Source organism: Dysidea avara, chromosome 2, assembly GCF_963678975.1.
Source record: "Dysidea avara chromosome 2, odDysAvar1.4, whole genome shotgun sequence".
NCBI classification, from domain to species: domain Eukaryota; kingdom Metazoa; phylum Porifera; class Demospongiae; order Dictyoceratida; family Dysideidae; genus Dysidea; species Dysidea avara.
In genome coordinates this window covers 26078428-26102282 of record NC_089273.1, presented here as the reverse complement: position 1 = coordinate 26102282, position 23855 = coordinate 26078428, and the positions used below count along the sequence as shown (strand labels likewise).

Below are 23855 nucleotides of genomic sequence, written 5' to 3'. Positions count from 1 at the left end.
GAACTTTATGTGAGCTGTTTTTCTTATTTAGACTTTACAAAACAGTCTGGGCCGGTCTTTCAAGTCATAAGTCAGTGTATAAATAAAGCAAGCAGGAAGATACTGGTAACAGGAAAGAGCCAGCTGAATTAAAACTTGAAGAATTTTGTGCAGTGTGTGAGGAGCAAATATTTTGGCAGACCGCAAGGAGGGTATATTCTGCAAACATCACTGATTCAGTGTATGCATGGAGTTATTTATATATTAACAGCTGGTGCAGTGGACTAATGCCGTATTCAATAGTGAGCTGATTTTATCTGTTGCACAATTCAAGGATGTGTCTGACTGCTAGCCTTGAATCAGGCTAAATGTCAAAACTCCAAGATCAACCAAATCTCTATTATAAGCCGCATGTGAAACCATGCCCGTAGCCACCAGGCAAACGTGATTTGGACCAGGATGTGTGTGTAATTTCAATGTATCTAGTCAGACCTGAAATGGTACACTTACATTAATTACATACCACCTAAGAATCCTAGGATTTCTTAAGTGTAACATTTCACATGCTTCACTTCAAACAAAACAGGTTAAATTTGTTCGTCTATTTTCAAGTGATTCCCAGTCCAGCTGGTCCATGAAATTACAATGGGATCACATGTATTTGTTACAGTGCAGGCTGTCCTGTGTTGGATCTACTCTAGAGTTGAGATTTCAAGGTAGACTCACTGCCAATTTGCTGACACTAGTACTGTTGTAGCATGTTTAAGTGGAGGACAAATGAAATAGTAATGCTAGATTATTTATGTATACAAATTTTTCATAATGAAATTGATATCTTATTTTGATTTGTACTTACACTTTGCAACATATTCAAGAGCAAGAAGCTACCACACTTAATCTCCAACCACTGTCATTAATTAACCAAGATCTCACTAGTCTGTAATTCACCTTACTGTAGTGATTTTATTGATTCATCTGTATGCTTTCTTCATTTCCTTTGAAGTTGTACCAAGAGTTCATAATAAGGTGGGGAGTGTCTAACTTGAATGCATTCACCAAACACCCTGCTTAAAGTAACACCTCGGCTTTATTTCAGAACAAAGGCTTTACCTTCTTCAGCAACCCTAATCAACAGTTTTCTATCCCCCAGTAAAGGTGTTGATTTGATGAAAGGTGAACTTTACACAGGGTGTTTGTACAGGCCATACTGAGAGTTAGACACTCTCCCCCATACAAATCAGTATTACGAATTCTTGGTTGTACAGTATAGGTAAACAAAGATAAGTTTCTCTCCCATCTTATTCTAGGATTTCTATTGACAAGGAAAATTCAATTATTTGTATACAGGCTCAAAATTGAGAAAATATAAAGAAAGTGAATTAATATTATACAGTCAGTTTGCTTTTGGATATTTAATGTCTCCAACCACAACAAAAATTCAATGAATCCATGCATCTCATCACTGGTCGTCTGATCATTCTGAAAGTGATACCTCACTCAATCAACCATATATTCTGTTTATTAGACTGAATAAAGTCATGATTACCTAAACAATCACTTAATTAATGTTTTATAATTATCCTATTCCATTTTCCTGGAGGTTCCACTGATAAAATGCAATTTCAGCAATGATAGCAGTTAGCCAAGCTGCAAGTTGATTCAGAAAGCACTCCATTCTGTAAAATAAACCCCATCCAGAATTCAACTCAGTACTCAGGCTGAGATATCTGACAATAGTCCACTACTCTGTTAATGAATCATTGATGTTCACACAATATAGCCTCCTTGAGGTATCTGAATGTTTGCTCCTCACACACTGCACAAAATTCCACTTAGACTGAGTTGATTCAGCTTGTCACCATACTTGTTTCCTTTGTAGTGTAGCTATACACATACTGATTTATGCCGATTAGAAAGGCTGGGCCTCAGACTGTACATTCTAAAGTCAAGTAAGTAAAAATAACTCACATACTAGTAAAAAAAAGTCATGCATTAAGTTCCCTACTTGATATATCCGAAGATGAAATTACTGAGTCAGCTATTCCCACAATTAGTACTTCGTTACTAATGACAACCAACAAGAACCCACAATCGATCCTTAAATTCGTTTTATCTTTCTTGGGGTACGTTTGATTACCTGCTGGAAGTGCCACTGATAACTTGTACAGCAATGGTAAGCTGCAAGCTTCAATCTGAGAAAGCATTCCGTTCCGCAGTTTAGTCCATCATTCCGTTCCGTTCCGTTCCGTTCCGTTCCGTAGAATAGTCCCCACCTGTAGCTAATGCCAAGAGTTAATACAGGTTTTTGCAATTGAATTCGGCGACTTTGCAATTGAATTCGTCCCGTTTGCAATTGAGTTCGTCGCTTTTGCAATTGAATTCGTCCCGTTTGCAATTGAATTTGTCGGTTTTGCAATTGAATTCGTCCTGTTAGGCGCAATCTGTGAATTTGCGCAGTTTATAAATTGCGCTGCGTATTTTGTGAATTCATAAAATGCGCAACAATTTATAAATTGCGCAGGTGTCGTACCTCGTGTCGTACTGACATATGGCTAGGCGAGATGCGACACAGTACAGTTGTATCATAACCCGTACTGTCGTTCCAAGTGTTGGATCACGAGATTTCCTCGTGGCAGTGTATGGACGGTGTGAGTTTCACTATGAGGTTAAACTCGGAGATACGTCGAAAGAGGGTCACAGAGAGCAAGGAACCTTGGAGGGAGAGATAGTCTGCAATATAGCTATAGAATGCGTCTTTATCCATGCTAGTAGCAAACATATCAAGTTAAGGTGGCAAAAGAAGCCTGTTATCCCCCCCTGAAAGCAGCTATGATACGCACTTGAATCAGTCAAGAAGGCGGTACGCTGAATGGACAAGCCAGAATCCAGTTCATAAAATGCGCAGCTCTTACGGTAGTTCACAAACTGCGCAGCGCAATTTATCAACTGCGCAAATTCACAGATTGCGCCTAACAGGAAATTGCGCTGCGCATTTTGTGAATTCATAAAATGCGCAACAATTTATAAATTGCGCAGATGTCGTACCTCGTGTCGTACTGACATATGGCAAGGCGAGATGCGACACAGTACAGTTGTATCATAACCCGTACTGTCGTTCCAAGTGTTGGATCACGAGATTTCCTCGTGGCAGTGTATGAACGGTGTGAGTTTCACTATGAGGTTAAACTCGGAGATACGTCGAAAGAGGGTCACAGAGAGCTATTTGAAAGGTTCTGTAGAGGCGGAAGATATTAGTGAATTGTGTATGCTATAATATTCTCAAGCATCACAAAAATTTATAGCCACTAGTCATAAGACCTGGACATTATGGAGATGGGTGGTAAATTATATACCAATATTCTATACTGAACAACTAGTCTGGTTCCCAAGTTTGTAATCATACCAAGCTGTTGTGAAGTACAAGTCAGGCTGGATTTTAGCTGATATTTTTGCAAAAGACCAAACCTTTGTGATCCCCATAGGCATAGCAACCACCTATCAATTTATGGAGCCCATGCATCTATCACTGAATTTTCTGATATAATAGTTTAGAGAAAGATTGACACTAATAGACAGTCATTTGTTCTAATGGAGCAATCAGTAGGTGATCCGCTCAGAAGAAATCTGGAGGGGCATTCCTCCATACCCCCTAGTAAGACTATGTGTGTATTTTTCACACGGTACTTAGTTTACAACTACTTGGAACAGACCCCCTGCTACAGGCTTGATTTCTTCAACGTTGCTTGGTACTTTAATTTGGCATACCGCAGTACTTATAATGTGAACATCATGGACCTACTTGAGTCTTCCTTTATGTATCTTTGCTGACAGCGTAAGGTGTTGATTTGTGGTAGCTAGCACCACATAATGGCTTCCCTACATGTGTAACAGAAGTTATCTGTATTTTCTTTTACTGCATGTAGTGACTGGAATAGAATGGTTGCAGAGGAGCTTCCCATGCAATGCTGTTGTATATACTGATGAGTTATGATGATGTATCACATGCATTAACAGATAATGTTTGTTTATTTAGAATCATAGGATGACTACTGCCATTCTTGTGGAATGATTAGTTTGGACTGACATGGTGAGGTCTAGTTATGCAAACAAATTGTGTATTCACGTTTGTGAATTCCATAGGTCAGGTACAATAGTTGCTCATCAGGGGGTACCATGAACCGTGTTTAAGAAGACATGTGGTTATAGCCAGGCAAGATGAAAATGGATACAACTTTTCTTGTCTTGCTGTTCATCAAATGGAGCTGTGCCACTGTAACTCACTCATGTATTGGAATATACTTAACTATATGTAACACAGCATACCTGATTATATGTTTGCACTAATAACTGTATCACACAGAGGTGGCATTATGTAACTACGTGTTGTGTTTCATCTACATGCATGGGATAATGTAAGAGTGAAACTATAAGAATGCGTACCATTTAAGCTGGATATTAAAGATACAATGTTGGACACGAGTTGCAATGCATTAAACCTTATCAGTGTGCTGATATACATTTCATTACTGGTGCAGTGTTTGTATGTGCTGGACAACTGCTTGAAAAAGTAAAACATGCAGGCTGGACTGCCCATCAATATCAGCTGATCGATGAGCCTGCTAGCTACCACAAATGCTGTAGTATGCAGAAGGCAACACAGGGAGAAGGAAAGTGTGCACCTTATCCAGGCAAGCTGCAGAGACGCAAGGAACCTTGGAGGGAGAGAAAGTCTGCAATATAGCTATAGAATGCGTCTTTATCCATGCTAGTAGCAAACATATCAAGTTAAGGTGGTAAAAGAAGCCTGTTATCCTCCCTGAAAGCAGCTATGATACGCACTTGAATCAGTCAAGAAGGCGGTACGCTGAATGGACAAGCCAGAATCCAGTTCATAAAATGCGCAGCTCTTACGGTAGTTTTTTTTTTTTTTTTCAATTTATTTAAACAGGGAAGGTAGCATCAGCAAAGCTGTTTTTCAGCTACACCCTGTATACAGCATACATGTATAAAACTACATACATTTACAAATTAATATTAACTACAATTATATTGTTCTAAATAGCTACTCCTGAATTGAAATAAAGTTGATGCGTGATACAAAACAGCTGGCAGAGCGTTCCACAATATAGTACCTCTGTAATATAAGCTTCTTTTCCCATAATTAGTCCGTAGCTGTGGAACAAACAAGCGATGAGCATTTCTGCTGATACGTCCCGTAACATTAACAGCATATTCAAATATTCACAAACTGCGCAACAATTTATAAATTGTTGCGCATTTTATGAATTCACAAAATGCGCAGCGCAATTTATAAACTGCGCAAATTCACAGATTGCGCCTACAGTCCCGTTTGCAAATAAATTCGTCGGTTTTGCAATTTATGGTGGCCGAGAAGGACAGTCCGCTGCGGCTTCACAAATGCGCTGCGGAGTAAAAAACCGCAGCGGAGAAAACAATCGCAGCGGTCACCGCTGCGCTTGGTTGTCACGTGTCACTGTGAAAAAAGCATTAATTAGAATTGGGTAAGCACCAATTGGAAAACCACGAGTGTAGCTTTAACGGCATAGACATTAAAGTACGTCAACTGTATGGATTTCAGTTTGATTTGATGTACTTGCAGCATTCGGACTAGCTTTTCTTCCATGCAACGGGCAACTTCTACGGAAATAGATGATCGTAAATGTAGCTCATATTTTTTTACACCTGTGGCTAACATTAAAACTGGTAGGGGAGATTGTAGTGCACATCAGGAGTTTATAAGCCCCTAGGGCAAGGAGTATACAACGACCAAATTGCGAAATCGAAATTAACGTAGGCGATCCACTGTCATAGCAACCCTGTATCTAATAATAGTAACTATCTATTTATTCCGTATACAGGTGTATTTGTTTTTTTTTTCTTGGCAGATAAAGAGCCCTGTGTCTTCTCAGGTGAAACAGCCCTCCTCTCAGATAGATACTCCTAAGAGACCAAGGGTTGCGTGAAATACGGTTGAAATAATCCCATATAAGGTAATTTTATTTATAGTAAAGCTCGTTGCATGCCACTACTCCTAAGATTATGCATTTTGTACTATCGGGACAGTCGTACACTCCTTGCTCTATGGGCTTATGAACTCCTGTGCACATATAGTCTGGCAGTGCCCGCCCCTTCACATATAGAGGTAGTCTGGTGCCGCCCACCCCTTCGCAAAAAGTAAGGGTCTGGTGAAATACTAATACCTAATCATTTCAAAAGGAATTCAATTAGACAGTGCACGTAATGCTTGTTACGTCAGATGATTGCACTTAAATTCGAACAAAGCATTGTGTTGCCTAGGCGATTTCTGTGTGAACGTCATTGGCATGCACTAATTGGCTAGCGCCGAATCTGGGCGCTAGAAATGATTTAGTATCTGTATTTCACCAGACCCTTACTTTATGCGAAGGGGCGGGCGGCGCCAGACTAATATAGAGGAAGGTCTGGTCACTAGCATTACAGAGTTGTAGAAGTGGAATGTAAGTAATTCAGCAATAATGTTAATAATGGCAGCAAGAATGACATACCATTTCACATAGCGTATTTATCCGTATAAAAGCCGGGGCGTTTTATTTCCTAAAAGTGATTTTGGACCCAGCATTTAAACAAGCCGAGCATCTATTCAGGCCTAGGCCTTTATTTCTAAGACCGCATGAAGCGAGGCACGAAGTGACAGTGATTGTGAACAAAGTAGTTCTGAGAGTTTATATAGTCAACCCACAGTTTGAATCTTCACTTGCAGCAATGAAATACAAAGCACTTGCAGCAATGAAATACAAAGCACTTGCAGCAATGAAATACAAAGCACTTGCAGCAATGAAATACAAACCACTTGCAGCAATGAAATACGAGGCACTTGCAGCAATGAAATACGAGGCACTTGCAGTACTGGTACAGTAGTACTGGTACAGTACTGGTACAGTAGTCACCACTTGCTTTACTGTAGTAAAGGCAGTATCCTGCCAATCAAACATTGCATCCTTCTCAGAAGGTGTCGAATGGCTCAACCGCATCTGAAAGCCTTGTGAGAGGTATGTTACATAGTCCAGCAGTCTTTCTGCTCCTTTCTTGTTATTTGGTTTCAGCATATCCACAATGGCCTTACTTTAGCAGGATCCGGACTCACTCCTTTCTCAAGTAGACAATGCTGCCAGCACCAGGCTTCCATCACAGAACTTTAGCCTTGTGTTGCTTTGCTGGAGAACTGGCTCTGTATGATAGATGCATCTCAGTGTGTAGTCACGTTGCATGTTGCTCCTGTGTCTAACTGACGGTCAAGGGCTACACTTCCACCGTCACTGACAAAATGCAGTTTGCTGTCCTTTTTGTTGTGATGTACTGTACAAGTATACAGTTCCCACCTGTTCTATCATAAACAGTGACTCATCTGTGTCTGTTGATTCATAGCTTTCTACAACTTCCGCTAGTGAGGCTGTTATCTTGCTGGTTTGGGCTTGTATTGTCTACAACTTGAAAGTGATTTGGCTTTCCACAATGATTACAACTTTTCGCATATGTTGACTGGCGCGCTCTGCCACATGTTTGTCTCCACAGTATTTGCACACTGCTGTGCTTGCTGGTTCCTTGGTTTTATACGCTGTCTTGATTGCCTATCTTTTCAACTGGCATCCTGTTCCTCAACAGCTAACTGCTTAAGTTGTTCATGTGTTCGTTCACTGATTTGTAGTGATTCCATTGCTGTTTTTAAATCACACTCCTGCTGAAACAACCAGGCTTGCACTGCTTTGTCTCAACAACCAGGTACAAGCCAATCCCTAAGCATTTCATTGTGTAGGCCAGGGGCAGTTCCAGGATTTTTCGAGTGGGAGTCTTCAAGTTTAGTGAAGAGTAACCCCCTCAATTCAGCTGTAGTACTCACATACATAAAATATTCCCTTGGGCAATCATCGAAGAGCATGATGTGTGTATCTAGCTAACTAGCTGGAAACCTACACTGCTGTTTGTGCAGTTTACTACACTATTGTAGATCTAATTCACTACATTATACACAACTTTCTTACAACTTTCTTGCATACAGTATTTCTTCGTAAACACGATCAAGCTCTTGTTCATTTCTCTTTTTCCTATTTTACTGTGATTCATCCTGTGGGAGCTCAATTGATCCTGGGTCTTCTGGGAGACCTCGCGAGCAGGAAACTGTTATTGCATGACCAGATGTCAGGCGGGTTTAGGTGTACAAGAAATTATTGGCAGTAAAATCTACATTATTCATATACACTACTAACGCGACGTACCTATGCAACAGCATGAAACCTTTGTAGTTGCGAGTTCTTCCACTCACAGCAAGCACGTGTCTTCCACCTTTTTCCAAAGTTATATCATGTGTGCAATGATCATGTGATGCTGCGATTACTTAACAGTAGTATTTTGTCACTGCCCTATTAGAGAATTTCAATCTTTTTCATTCAATTGCTTTCCTCGCAGTTTCTCTCTTAGATTTCCTGTCAAAGTTCAACCTGAGGGGGTTGGGGGGGGTCGAGACTTTTAAGACCCTCTGGATCTGCCCCCATAGGTCCTGAAAATTACATGTCTCTGCCAAGCGTTTAAGCCATTTAATGTACTGATCAGTTGTTTCATTGGGCTGCTGTTCTGCCTAGAAAGTGTTCATATTTCTAGCAGGCTCAAAATAGGTCTCTAATATAGCTAGTACTGTTGCTGGGTCCTGTCCTTTGAGTTAGTATCACTTAGCTCAAGACATTATAATACATATTTTCTACATTCCTTACCCATTACAGTTTTCAAAGAAGCTAATCGAATTGGTTTGTGTTATGTACGTAGCTCTGTGGCTGTCGCATAATCTGTGTAGGCTTCTTTGAAATTTTCCAGTTTGTAGCGGCATCCCTGGTGCAAACTATAGGCTCTGGTACTGTAGTAATCCATTGCCTCAAGTCTATCAGCGGCAGTTACTTTGTATGTTGTCTCTTGATTGTCCGTTATCGCTGCAAAATGTACAACACACATTGCTCAAAATGCTTAGTTCACTAGCTTTTCAGGGTACTGTTTACTCCACGGTACTAGGATGACTCGTTGGTGGTTAGTGAGTTGTGTTCCTTAGCAGGATGGCCTCTCCGTCACAAGTTGGTGAAGGATTTTCTCTAAAGGCTTGTCTGCTTCTGGCGCCATGTTATTTCAACAAAAATTGATGAATATAATAAGATTAGCAGCATGTCCAAGAATTTGACAGTGAATGACTATCGTATGTCCCATACAAAAGTAGGGGTAGTAAATGTGGCTCATTCTATAACTGACCACCTCAACTACGAATTATGTTTCTCCTTCTGTGATACACCTATCATTCTGGAGAAACTCCTGTAACAGGTCTAATTTCTGCAATTCACACTTTCTATGCATATCTGCAATGCCATCATGATGAAACAAAAATAGTAATCATGTTTTTTATAGTAATCATGTTTTTTATTGGAAAGTTGTAATAAAGGTAGCACATATCCTCTGTAGTTTGCATAGCAGATTGTTTTCAGATAGGGGATTCTAGTTGCAAAGCAGTATGCAAAACGTATACAGAATGCGGAGAGGATCTCTGTACGAAGGATTGGAGGCATGCCTCCAGATAAATTCTTTACAAACTATCCTTCCCCCTCCCACCACCACCATGTTATTTCATATGGTACTGTGCAAATTGTAATCCTACAATAGAGTAAATCTGTGTTTCACACTTGCATGAAATGACAACTCACAACTCTAAACTATTTTAACATTGAGTATATTAATTATAGTGCGTGTACTTGTTTCATGGATAATTCTCATGACAAACACATGCATATGGCATTGCAGACACATGATTTTACAAAACGATTTCAATAATCCTTTTGTGCCCTGCAGTAGTTTTGAAAAAGAATGCAGTCCTAGTATTGGGTTCCATTGACTGAATATTGGTATGCTTTGTGGCCTGGGCTTATTGATAGTTGTTGACTAATAAATTGTAAGCTGAACTGTAACTGTTTTACTTTGTATAGTTATTAAAGAGTTGTTTTACTCTGCAAGGCCATACAAAGTTATCCTGCAGCAACTGAAGCATGTACATGGATTGCAGAGAAGGTGATTTCTTTTATTTTGTAAAGCATGTTTTAAAATCCTTTTTTACTAATTGTTAGTGTGTCCTGGTTAAAAGTAGAACTTAGACGGTTGGGTCTTAAGAGACGAAGACCTGATCCACCGCAGAGCACTGTGAAATCTCTTGTAGAGGTACAGTAATTGAAATAGCAAAGTATATTTTCTTGTGTATTTGTTTTTGTAGTCAATCCTAAGCTCCTCGGATCAACTTCGTGGCTACCGTGCAGTATGGCGACTTTTGTATAGGAAGTACAATATTGTGGTTAGAAGGTAACATGAAACTTTGTGGGTTCTGTGATTTTCTACATACAAGTTTGTATTCTATTGTACTATACAATAGTACCGTCGAACCTCTCTAATCCTACACCTGTATAGTACAGAATCCTCTCTATTCCAACCAAAATTTCATTTACTGACACTTTGTTTAGAAACAACCTCTGTATTCTGTACTCCGTAATCCGTCACAAAATTTGATTCTCCAGACTTAGATATACAGGGAAGAAATCAGCACTCTGTTCTAAGTTCTATGGGCAGGTCGAGATCATTGTTGGCATGTGTAATTCATCATTGATAGCTGCACGAGAGAATATAAAATAGCCAGCCACTATAGTTGAACTTGGATCTATATGATGAACAGTTTACCAGCATGACTGTTCCGGGTACATTGTTTTCGACCTTTGTAATCTGACAGAGAATAATAGCAGCATTAAAAACAATCACAGAAAATAATTTTAAAACATTTAATTAGTTTTAAACAATAACAGAAAAAAGCTGTAATACTTCCAAACAAATTCATTAATCATATGCTAAAAGCTTGTGTGTTCCATTTTACCTGTAATTTACTGCATGATCTAACATAATTCTTGATAGTCGGATTACAGAGGAGAGAGTTCTCATTGTCATTAGAGGCACATCTTAACATCTAGCCCTCAAGTTAGCCAGATCAATGCTCCCCAATGCTTAAACTATCCAAAAGGGTGTAATAACCAATAAATGTGTTCTCCATAAATTTCCTGTTGAAAAGCCACAGAAGTGCATAGTCTTACGATCCTTTCCTGAACTTGTTATCAATCCAAACTATAAGTTCTCTTCATCTATTTACTGTCATCACTAACCACCTGGTTGGATTTTTCCTTGTGAAAAAATCTACTGTTTGTTTATAGCTGATTTCTCAGCTCAACTTGTACATACTATAATGTTTTAACTGCTGCCGCAAATACCGTGGATTCTGAAACACAATCTTCTTTGATAACATGCCTGTGAGAAGAAGTGTCCTTACAGTGTGTATAAGTGGATATGTAATGCTGCAAATATTGTAATCAGTGTTCAACATGATTCTGTCATTATCATACAGTACAGTAGTACTGTATAGTAGGGGTCTCGAAGATGTGGGCGTGGTCCTTGGAAAAATATCGGCCAGAAACCATGCTCAGAAATCCTTCATGGCCACTTTGCACTATTGGTTAGGCTAAATATAGCCCAAAAGTGCCTTCACATTGATCTAAAACGCTTTCAACAAATCGCTACAAAATTTTAAGTTTTTTATTTAATGGAATTGTCTACTGACTGACTGACTGATGCCTTCAGACAAGCGTAACTCAATAACAGCTAAGGCTACGACCTTGATTTTTCACTACTCGACGTCGCTTCATCCCGAGAGGTGCCTTTTGGCATGCCACAGTACGTACAATGCATTCTTCATGGACTTACTAGTATCCTCCTTTGTGTTCCATTCATCTTTGCTGACAGAGAAAGGTGTCGATTGGCGGTTGCACGTGATGGCTTCCTTTCCTATAAATGAAAATCATCCGTATTTTTCATATTGGCTACTTACATTGCAGAGGTACTTTTTGAACAGTTGTTGACTCATACTGCAGTGCAACAGGTTGATCATAGCTAACAATGAAGAGTAATGGATACTTCACTTTTCAGACGATAATTGATTAACTGGGGCACGCGATGCCATTTCTTTCGTTTGATACGGTATGCGTGGGTTCACCAGTCATAATAATTATTTGAAAAAAAGTAAACAAACAAATATCAGGAAAAATTAGAAATTTTAAACTAGAGTAGGGGTCAAGAGTGCTCCAATAAAAAGTACTGAAACAAGCTGGAGTTATTAAATCACAGTAAAACAATTAAAATTGTTATATCCCTGTTGTGCATAAGATGGAAATGCACAGTAGCGATATAACAATTTTAATTGTTTTACTGTGATTTAATATTGTGCACTTTACTACAACTTGTTTCAGTACTTTTATTGCAGCACTCTTGACCCTTACTGTAGTTTATAATTTCTAAGTTTTCCTTATACTTGTTGAAATGATTAGGGATATTTCAGTGTCTAAATGTAAAACCACAGGTGTCAAACTGAGACATGTCAATAATTTAGTTATATCACAATATCAAATTAACAATACTGTACTGTTTATAAAATACCAGAACTGCTCAGCACTATTCTGGATTGTATTTAACACAATTCTGCTCAGTAGATTTCATTACAATTTTGGTGTTAGACTGAGCAACAGGCCACTTGTAGAATGTACAGGTGTAGTCCCATCCAACTGATTATGTTCTATAGAGATACTGTTATGAAAATATTAAGACAAATTGATCCTGAAGGTGTCAAGCTTCGTAGGAAAAGAAAACTAAAGCGTCGAATGTATAGCTCTAAGGTTAGTATGCACATACATATGCAGTACACCATGTTAATATGATGCAACCGTGAATTTTCTTGCAGCAGTATATTATATGTACCCACATGCCCTGTATTCACCCTTGCATATTAAACTTATGTGTGGTTTGAAATATGTGACACACTAAACACTGCGTCATGGCTATTTACGGTTAGGCTGACCAAACTGCAGGTTTTGATGATGTTTTTTAAAATCTATGTCCTGCTGTCTGCTATGTTGTGGTGTTGTATTTTGAGATTATGTGTAGGTGATTTTTGTTGCTTAAGATACCTCTAGACTGGTTTTTAGAAGCAGTAATTTTTCAGCACCCCTTGTTTTAGGGGCGATCCCTAGTATGTAGTACCATACTTTATGATTATTCTACTCTAATTTGTCTTCCAGGGTCCAAACTACATCTGGCATCTTGATGGATACGACAAGTTGTCGCCATATGGCCTACCTATCCATGGATGCATTGATGGGTAAGGACAAAAGCAATTATTTTGTTCTTATGTAATATTAAAACTGTCATTTAGCTACTCCAGAAAATTGATTTGGCTAAGACTGTCTGCCACCAATCATGTCCCAAAAGTTATTGCTAGATACTACTTAGAAGCAGTGGAAAATGCCAAGGGTTGGTGCATATTTGCATTGTACATGATCTGAATTTAATGCAGTACAGTGTGTTTCATACAGTACGGTAGTACTGTATAGTAGGAGTCTCAAAGATGTGGGCGTGGCCCTTGGAAAAATATCGGCCAGAAACCCTTCACTGCCACTTGGGTTAGGCTAAATATATAGCCCAAAAGTGCCTTCACATTGATCTAAAATGCTTTCATTGAGTCGCTACAAAATTTTAATTTTTTTTATTTAACAGAATTTTCTACTGACTGCTGACTTCAGACTAGTGTAACTTGATAACAGCTAAGGCTACGGGCTTGATTTTTTCACTATTCGACATCGCTTCAGCCTGAGAGGTGCCTTTTGGCATGCCACAGTACGTACAATGCATTCTTCATGGACTTACTAGTATCCTCCTCTGTGTTCCATTCATCTTTGCTGACAGCGAAAAGTGTCTATTGGAGGTTGCACATGATGGCTTCTTTTCTTATAAATGAAATCATCCGTATTTTCATAATGGTTATTTACATTGCTGAGGTGCTTTTTGAGCAGTTGTTGACTTGTACTGGTGTGTAACAGGATGAACATAGCTAACAACAAAGTGTATTGGATACTTAACTTTTCAGACGATAATTTATTAACTGGGGCACGTGATGCCATTTCTTTTATTTGATGTGGTATGTGTGGGTTCACCAGCCATAATAATTATTTGAAAAAAAGTAAACAAACAAGTATAAAGAAATTTTAAACTACAGTAAGGGTCAAGAGTGCTCCAATAAAAGGTACTGAAACAAGCTGGAGTAAAGTGCACAATGTTAAATCACAGTAAAACAATTTTAATTGTTTAATTATTAATTTTAATTGTGCTTAATATTTAATACTGTGCACTTTACTCCAGCTTGTTTCAATACTTTTTATTGGAGCACTCTTGACCCCTACTCTAGTTTAAAATTTCTAATTTTTCCTTATACTTGTAAAAGTAGACTTCTACATTTTGCACAACTATAACATCTTCTGTGTATATCAGTACTTGGTGCCAACTTTTAAATCCACGTACAATTTGTTTCCACATGTCTCACTCATGGCTTTTCTGCCAGGCTGTCCAAGAATTGTGCGTGCTGATCATGGCACTGAAAATTGTGGAGTGGCTACAATTCACGTTGCTTTTCGTTTGGACCATGATGACTGTTTGTCTGGCTCAAAGAGTTTTATATATGGGCCTTCAACAGCTAACACTGTAAGGAATATAAGTGAATACTACTGTGTATTTGTAATGGAATTTACAATATTACAGAGAATCGAAGCTTGGTGGTCTCAGTTGCGACGATTTAAGACTAGTTGGTGGATTGACATGTGTAAAGTGGGTTTGTTGTGCAACACTACTGTGACATATTATTAAAGTGTAACAGGGTCTTCAGTCAGAAGGACTGTATGACAATTCCAATATGATTGAAAGGTAGTGAGAAAATGCATTCATACAGCATAAGTTGCTTTATTCTTGCTAGATATTCACTTGCATTCACTTTTGGTGGACTACTCCAAAGAGATCTCAATGATTTCAAGATTGAATGGAACTCTCATCCTATTAGGAAGAACCGTCGTCAACAGACTGTGCATGGCTGCCCTGATGACATCTATGACATGCCTGCATTACATGGTAAGAAGCACTACCTTGAATAGTTAGTTTACAGTGAGCATATGTAAATCTAGGGGTAGAAGACCAGCTAAAAAGTATCGATTCACAGTTGTGGGCCAGGTGTATGCTGGAAGAGTCAGTCAGACCGCCAGCCTTGTATCCTGATGACTTTGGAACTGCTGCCACTACTATTTTACGGAACACATTTGGCTTAACTCCAACCGGAATCACCCATGATAACTGCCACAGCATTTACCTGTCTTTAGTGTGCCTTGTGGATAGGCTGATTGAGAGTGGCGTAACCATCTGTAGCCTTGATGTTGTAACATCAGATCTAGAATGTATTGATGACAGTGACAGTGACTGATGATGATGTACATTGATTTGTATTACATAGTGTAAACAGTATATATACAGAATTGCAGTTGGTTGAGTGCAGAGTAAAAATGTGTGAATTACATAGTGCAGACTGGCAGAGCATATAACAAGGTCAACTGGTACTATGGTCGAGTTCTTAAAATTTTGTTTCTGACCACCACTCCATTACCTATAAAAATAAGTTGGTACATGACCTTTTTGTTGTTGCATGTTAACACTACTACCTACCTTCTCACTTGTGCACCTTTTGCTATGCTTTAGCAAACAATTTTCAATTAGCTTATTGTAAATATGTAAAAGGTATGGCTCCAGATCACCAGCTGTTGTGTCTACGATAGATTTGTAGCCTTCTGTAGAACCCTGCTGTTCATCAAAATGATCAATCTAAACAAGTACATAATACGTAATGTGACTCACTAAATCAGGACAATTGGTCATATAATGTCAACTAGATGACACCCTTAAGTGTGACCATGGGTTGCAATTCGAACTTTAACCTGGTTCATAACATTTTAAACCTTTCAACCATACATGTATGTCATATTCTGAAGACATTGTGTGACCATTTTTTTTCTGGACACAAGTGTATATACCAATTTTGGGTCATCTCTGCTCTTATCATATGCCACCTTGCCAGTAAACATTTCTAAAGCACACTGCAGAATGACAGTTATCATGGAACTTGAAATGATCAACAATGAAAAGGTGTTCATACCACTCCATATGAGAACATATCACTTTTTGGTGATATGTGTCCCCCTTCAGATTCTGGAGCGGCGTATCCTGCTGATCTTGCTACCAGTGCAACTGAGACCACAGACCTGCCTCCTATCATCTGTGGTAACTCCCGGCAAAACCCAAAGTCACCAAGTTTAGCTCGATGGTTTTCATCAAGCAGTATATTATGCCTACATAAAGTATAAACAGTGTTCTATGGAAGAAACATATAAGGAGACGTACAGTTTTACATCACCATGCATTAGTGGTGGTGTACATGAGTGGATCCAGGATAAACCACGGCAGACATCTTTTAGAATTCTGGATCTTTGTGGCCAAGTCAATGGTGGCTTTTTCTGCACAGAAATTCCCATACGTGCATACACACTGCAGATGAACAACACTGTGTACCTTGAATAGACGAATATACAGGCTTCCGTTTTCCATGTATTCATATAACAGCATTGGTGGGCTCTTACAGAAGCCTACCAACTCTACTAAGTTCCTCTGTCGACATCTAATAAATAAATACACATCATAGTAATAATGATTACAAAGGTTTGCAAGTTAGCATCAAAATATTTGCTTTATGGTGCATGGTACCTTTACAATTGGATATACTTTATGGCAAGAGTAGATATAAGCCAAAAGGTGAATGTACATTGATGAATCCTCTGGTTCATGGCACTAGTCCCAGCTCTGCACTCCTCACTCACTGATCCTGATCATGCAGGAGTGCAACAGGAATGATCATGATCATGCAGAGGTAGAAACCAGTCGCATGCAGATACTTGATGTCAAAGGAGATGTCTCACATCCTGTGATCTACGTACGTAGTACCACTGTCACATTGCACATTTACAGTAACGTGCACTTTGGTATTATTGCAAATAAAAGTAAGTTCTAGTAAAAGCACGCAGAATGTGCGACTTTATGCATATGGAAAAATACAGGACAAAGGAGGCATACTGAGAGGCTAATAGAACAAAGCCCAAATTTTCATAGCCATATGCTATATTATAGGATGTTCACAACTGCACAATGAGTTGGTGTTCGAAAGCAGTGCTTTGCATTTCAGAGTGTGATTCACACACTAGCAGATGCAAAATTTATATTTTCAGCATAGTTGCTTTGAACCATTCTTATAAAACCACAGGTGCCAATCACCATACGTACCTACTCAGAGCCCAAGCTGCACAATTAAGCTGCCCATCAATGGTAAACTGGTCTGGAATGTCCATCCCCCGTTGCCTGGCATGCTGTACAGATATCTAGATTGTTGCATGTAAAACTTACTACATTGTGTGCACATACCTCGGTGAATCTTTTCACTGCAACTTTGGTCCCTTTCATATATCCCAAATAAACTATCCCAAATCCTCCTTTACCAATTTTATTGCTATCACTGAAGTTGTTTGTAGCGATAGCGATGTCATTTTCTGAAAATTCTCGTGCTGTAGACCACACACTGTCTTAAAGATCTACTGGCTATCATGACCACTTGCCTTGGATAGCAAAATTATCATTCTTTCTTTTTGGTATAGCTTCATCTAATCTCTCTGAATGAAAACAATAGATAGATATAATTGTAGTAACAGAGTGAACGCAACAGCAACACAAGTATATATTCTACAGTTACTATACTGTATAGAGGGAAACTTTGGCGAAGAAAACTTTGGTGAATTGCTACCAAAGTTTAACTTGCCAATGAACTCGCAGTGATTGAGCTTATCATTATAGTTAACCTAAGTTCGCCAAAGTTTATTTTGCCAAATGCAGTTTTATATTAGCTGGCTATTTGTCAAAGTTTCCTTCCATATGATAGCTATTCTCTACTATACTTCTTTAGACGAGACCAGCCGTGGGCGCACACCTGGTTATTTTTGTAAACAAAGGTGTGTATATACTAATCTATCTGGTTATCTGTACACATGAACAAAACCGATAAAATGGTAAAAGCAGCCAACTTGAAAGAATTGTTAATTGAGTCGCATTTGTTATTATAAATTTCATCTATTGGGTTTGTTTATAGCTAATCATTGTTGCCAAGGCACCATGTAAATCTGTCCCATAAACTTCATAACCCCTAATATACAGCATGTATCATACCTTCGATGTTGTTCTGCTGTGAACTTTCTGGCTCTGTTTGTTTTCGATGACCTGAACGATAATCTGGATGATGATTTGAACGATGATCTGGACAATGACCTGAATGATGATCTGGACGATGACCTGAACGATGATCTGGATGATGATTTGAATGATGATCTGGATTATCATGATGATCTGGACAATGACCTGAATGATGATCTGGATGATGACCTGAACGATGATCTGGATGATAATTTGAACGATGATCTGGATGTTGATCCAGATGATGATCTGGATGATGATATGAACAAACAGAAACAATGAAACATCAAAAATATTGTATACCAGTGTTACCTTCTTGAGAAATATGAATAGGAGAGTTTCCTATGGGCATGCATATATGTTTATCAGTGACAAATGACTGAATACCTTTGTATTGATCTTTATAGCGCTCGACTACACCTTGGACATCTAAACAAAACCATTGTATATCATCCGACACACTGTAAATACTAACCATGAGCTTTCTGTGCTGTGACATCCCACAGTGATTTTATTTTCTCTGTACAATAAAGACTAAACAGGTGTCCATCACATTACTGTTTCTAATGTGCCTACCTGTATGTTTGATAGTGTTAGCTAGACCACCTATGTACATAAAATGAAGAGTGTGACAAGAAACTGTCAAACCTGCTTTCTTACTCACTTGAAGTGTTTGGAGAACCGAGTTGTACATTTACTAGATAACAATATAATTGATGGATAAGTAGACTGTTTAAACATCAGAAGACATACCTCTGCATTTTTTAAATGGTGGAGGTAGACTAGTGATTGAAGGCTCTGTATCTATATACAAATATCCAATATCAGCACATTCACATATCAGCATGACACATTCACTCATATATCATGCTCACGTCAATCTTCAAAGCCCTTTATCAGTGAGTTTTTTAAATTGTTCACATTTGTGTGAGATGACATTGCATTTGAGCGTTAGCGTATATGCATACTCTCCTGTGGTTTGAGGTGATACTAATGGGTGCCATGCCTACTTGTAGGCTAATAGCCCGTGGTGGGGAGCCACTGATGCAAGGCCAGCTCAGCAAGGTGGGCCATGACCCACCCACTAATTTTTGGCCCACTGGTATTGTTTCTAAGATCATGGTAGTCTAATAGAGCAGTCACATAAGTTACCATATACTTTGACGCTGGAAAATATGGTACATTGCCAAATTTTCCCTATCCAAATATTTTGCTTATGAGGAAATAACGGCTTGCTCACTAGTATATACAAAAAATGTATTTTAAGTGTGTAAACCTGCTGCTGATATTGATGAAACAAATCAGTCCTTGTGTAACTCTGCCACCAAGGACCACTGGACCATCCAGCTAAAGTTTTGCTAGTGCCACCAACTACTAAGCGTATGGTATCGGTAGCTATCCTCAAACCTTGGAGTCCAGACAATACATGAGTCCTACCATATCCACCAGGTGTACTCATCTGGCCTTGGAGCTAGTTGATTGTTGCATAACTGTTAGTCTGGAATAGTAGACGCCAAGGCATAGCACCTCCCGAGGCACGCAAAGGTGGTAATTAATTAGACAAGGGCATGCACTTTACTAACTGAATTTGCCAAATTTTATGTCACAAACTGTGACATTTTGCTTGATTCATTGAACTTCCCTCTGCAAGTTTCCTTCCGTACAGTATACTAATAAAGCAGTCAGGGTGCTGCAGTACAGCATTGAAAGTGGGTCAGTACTGCTGACCCGCTAGACCCAAATAGTAATCCGGATGTAACCCATGTCTGACCCGGTTTAATTAAAACAGAGACATGTACCAAGAGCTATTTTATATTTTGCTATTGCATGGATCGGAAATTCGTCTGCAAGAAATGAGTAAGTACCTCCAAAGAGTTCCTGTATTTAACAAACATCAATGATCAACAAGTGGGCGCATAAGTCTATGCCACAGCAACCATAAGTAACATTGGTATAGCAAAATATTTTTAGAAAGGGGGGCTCTGTTCCAGGCATATGTATGGTATGCGCACTACTGAGAACTGAAGACCAAAGAAAAAAAAGGTCTCAGCCTACTAACAGTGGTTGCTCTCCACATTATATCACTAAATATCTCCGATAATACCATATTTATAACTTCACAGTTTGCTACACTCCTCTAAATACTGTGACTGCTTTATTAGGGTAATTGACTGCTCTATTAGAGTATTTTGATCTTTTTACTAACTAAAAGCAGAAAATCGTTGGGGGGCTCCAGCACCCCCCTCCCCCCCAGGTTGCTACGCCTATGAGTAAGCTCCCATGATGCTAAACTGGTTACCTACAAGCAGCAACACTCAATCCCGATAAGTGGCTGTGATGCAATGAGTGCCCGTATGCAATCCTGATCAGTGGGCATAGCTCCATGTATCATTACAAATACTGAAACGCATTCTCGAATGATGGGCGAGGGCTCCACGCCAGTACACTGTACAATTGCATGCATGCAGAGATAATAGAAGGGTGCTATTATCTCTGCATGCATTTCCATCACTAAAATCGTGTAACTTTATGCATGATCTCACATGGTCCCATCCGGGTCAGACCTGGATATTGAACCTAACTCAAAATTCTCATAAAGCAGCCATACGTAGGAATGTTATACAAAGGTTTTGTAGAAAATTCCGTTAAATATTCTATTCTGTAACAACTCGATGAAAACATTTTGGGTCAATCTGAAAGCATTTTTGGGCTTGACTTTACCTGGCCAATACTGTCATGTCATCATGAGGGGAAATCAAGACAGTTTTTGGGTGATATTATCATCGGTCACACCCACTACTCTACTATAATATACTGTATGATAATAGTTGTACGTATATGCACGCATTTAGATATGTATGCATGAGGTGTAACTAGCTGACCTGGATTAACGAGAACTCGAAACAAATCGCTGAGAACACAATCATGTGTTGTCTTGACTAAACACTGGTACATTCCAGGCTCATCAACATATATAACTGGAGTAGATGGAAATATTTGGTTTCCACCGACTTTTCTCCATGAATATGTACAGCCTCCGTGATAAGATGATATGGTGTACAATAAGATGGGCTTTGTCATGCTTTGTACAACAATCGGTGTTGAACTCTGGTGTACAATATTAAAATCTGTAACAAACACACCTGATATATATATACACAGAGAGATTAACACTAACCATCACTTGAGCCTGTAACTTCATGGCCTCTAACACAGCATTCTTCATCCAACACAGGAGTGAGCAATGGATTTTTGTCTGTGAAAACATGTATATGATCATCATACGTACATATCAGTGTTACCATCAGTTACAGAGCAAAGTTTACAATAGAATACAAAACCAAGTGAACAGAAAGTTATGTCAATATCCTACAACTTTCTTATTGAACAGATTTGATGTGCAAGATTATACTTTATGAAGAGGAACTTGTTGGTAGTGACTTCGCAGTGACTAATCAAATGTAAAATTTAGTTCTGAAACAGAATCCCTTGTATTTTTGCTCCACCATTAGTGACTTACATATGTATAGCATAATATGTTTCTGATACAATTCCTCTTATAGCTTTACTACCACGCCAGTCCATTACACGTATGTTCTATTCAGTAAAAACATAGACAATGGGCACTGAAATTTGAAATTGGTACAAATATAATGCTTTTCGTTCACAGCAGATAAAAGTGCACTGCTCTTGAAATTCCCATGAAAACATTTTAAAACAGTAAGCTACTCTCTTACGTAGCTTGAGCAATCAGATACGAAATGTCAATGTTTATGTGTATTCATAGTTGCCAAATCACAGTGATAAGATAGACTTCTTCTAAATACATGCATTAGATGCAATAGCACTTGTGTGACGATTTTCAATTAATGCTCACTGCTTGTTTTTTTTTCTTTTCTATTTATACTTGAAGGCTTATGGTGAGATCAAGGCAAGCTAGGGTTGGCCCGAGTGAGCGTGCACTTGAGCTCATCATAAAATTACCTTCGTACAACTATATAGTGTGTTTGATAGTGACAAAAATTATGAAGAAAAATAAAAATTGTGATAAAAAACAGAATGGTAGCATACTGTATGTAATGGCTACTACATACCTACAGACATGCAATGAAACACATCATTATGCTTAACAGGCAAACCTCAGATTAGCATTAGGGTAGGTTTGGTTACTTTTTACTGAGCCAGTACTCTCTATGGAAAAACCTGACCATTGTAGATTTTAAGTAGTACTAAAACGAGAGTAGCTACTAGGAGGCAGCAATGACACAGTCAGTGGTCACAAAATCATGCTCAGTTACGGATCCACATCTCGGACCTTTTTATTCTTTTTAGATACCTTTTTGTGTCAGGATATTTTTTAAGTCTGATGGTAACATACTGTACCCATGTAACAGCTTGTTCCAGTTTATCAAACAGTAGTTTATTAGGGTAATTCCCCCCATAAGTGACAGGGTGTCACCCAGACTACCTGCCTCTAAACGTTAATGTAGAATTATCATACATACGGAACAATTACGGAACAGTCTTGGTCCATCTAACATCAAGAGAAAATTACTTATAGAGGGACGGATATTGAAGTTTAAAAAACTAGAATTGTGTCATTTCTAAATTCATGACTTTTTAATTAGTATGTAGCTCACAGAATTTCCAAACTTCATATCGCCTCAGATAGTCCAAAGAACAGGTTACCAAAGTTGAAGGTGAACATATACATGTTGCATGGTTCTTGTGTAGAATTAGTCACATATACAGTACATCACAGCATAAAAGTAGCATACTAGGACATCTTTACTTATACATGTACAAGTTGACTAAAATACCTACTGGCTGAACTACATGTGTGTACATGCACAAACAACTGTCACAAACACACTACATACGTGTATATATATAGCTTACTCTTATAAATTGTATAAATCTCATATCCATCATCTTCCGGGAAATAGCATCCAATGTCATTAGCGTCTTGTTCCAAGATGACGGACCATATCTGTAGTCTTGTCATACTGCTTTTGACAGAGACAGCTCTAGCTTGTGATGGAAAATAGTACTTTACTATGTATCAAAATGCTACTAATAAATGAAGTGTAACATTACAGTTTACCATTCAATCCAAATGCATTCTCAGCACTTGGAGAAATGGAAGCTACATAATAGAGTAAACATTTGTTTACAATAGACAAAAGTAGCTAAGCACCTACACTTCTTTTCCTTTGATGGCAATCTCTGGTTTGCTGAGTATAGCACTGATGTATCCTATATATACATATACAAGATTATCCATTCATATAAAAACCCAAACATACGCACAAATAAATTGTTATAGTAAGTGCCCAAGAAACAAAAAGCTTAGTGTCAAAGATGTATTATTCACATGGCAGTGAGAAATTTGCCGATATACACACCTGAAATCCTGAGTGCTGAAGGCCTGAGGGATAAGGTTGTATCAGCAAATACCGATACAGTCGTGGTATACTGTAATTGACCGGTTAGCAGCCGCAGCTATTTAACTTTCAGAAGTAAAACGATGCAACTATTATGCAAAGGCTGCTCTAAAAACTGCTATTTCCCAGCTTAAAACCAATCCTTTGCTTAGTTTCTCCTTC

General features: G+C 38.6%; 2 protein-coding genes across 3 annotated transcripts; one reads left to right on the top strand and one right to left on the bottom strand.

The window, feature by feature from the left end:
• Positions 1-5455: 5455 nt before the first annotated feature.
• LOC136246968 (uncharacterized) lies at positions 5456-15479 on the top strand. 2 transcript variants are annotated; one of them, XM_066038563.1, is made up of 13 exons: positions 5456-5554; positions 5600-5655; positions 9993-10074; positions 10131-10221; positions 10274-10359; positions 12671-12764; positions 13167-13246; positions 13301-13398; positions 14483-14622; positions 14680-14745; positions 14795-14841; positions 14891-15042; positions 15096-15479. In XM_066038563.1, exons 2-13 carry the CDS (start codon positions 5622-5624, stop codon positions 15386-15388), a joined length of 1263 nt encoding a protein of 420 aa, XP_065894635.1. In that variant the 5' UTR covers positions 5456-5554; positions 5600-5621; the 3' UTR covers positions 15389-15479. The 2 variants fall into 2 exon arrangements, with proteins under 2 accessions (XP_065894635.1, XP_065894637.1); XM_066038565.1 differs by having other exon boundaries at positions 5485-5655.
• LOC136246967 (uncharacterized) lies at positions 15362-23827 on the bottom strand. The gene is made up of 21 exons (XM_066038562.1): positions 23451-23827; positions 23149-23395; positions 21428-21505; positions 21132-21377; positions 19003-19053; positions 18914-18946; positions 18826-18855; positions 18725-18769; positions 18637-18678; positions 18562-18591; positions 18325-18498; positions 18226-18288; positions 17622-17675; positions 17431-17570; positions 17293-17387; positions 16528-16633; positions 16360-16472; positions 16115-16307; positions 15993-16055; positions 15628-15783; positions 15362-15568 (listed from the first exon to the last, which is right to left on the bottom strand). The coding sequence occupies exons 2-21, from the start codon at positions 23252-23254 to the stop codon at positions 15536-15538; spliced, it is 1851 nt and encodes a 616-aa protein (XP_065894634.1). The 5' UTR covers positions 23255-23395; positions 23451-23827; the 3' UTR covers positions 15362-15535.
• Between the last annotated feature and the right edge of the window lie 28 nt (positions 23828-23855).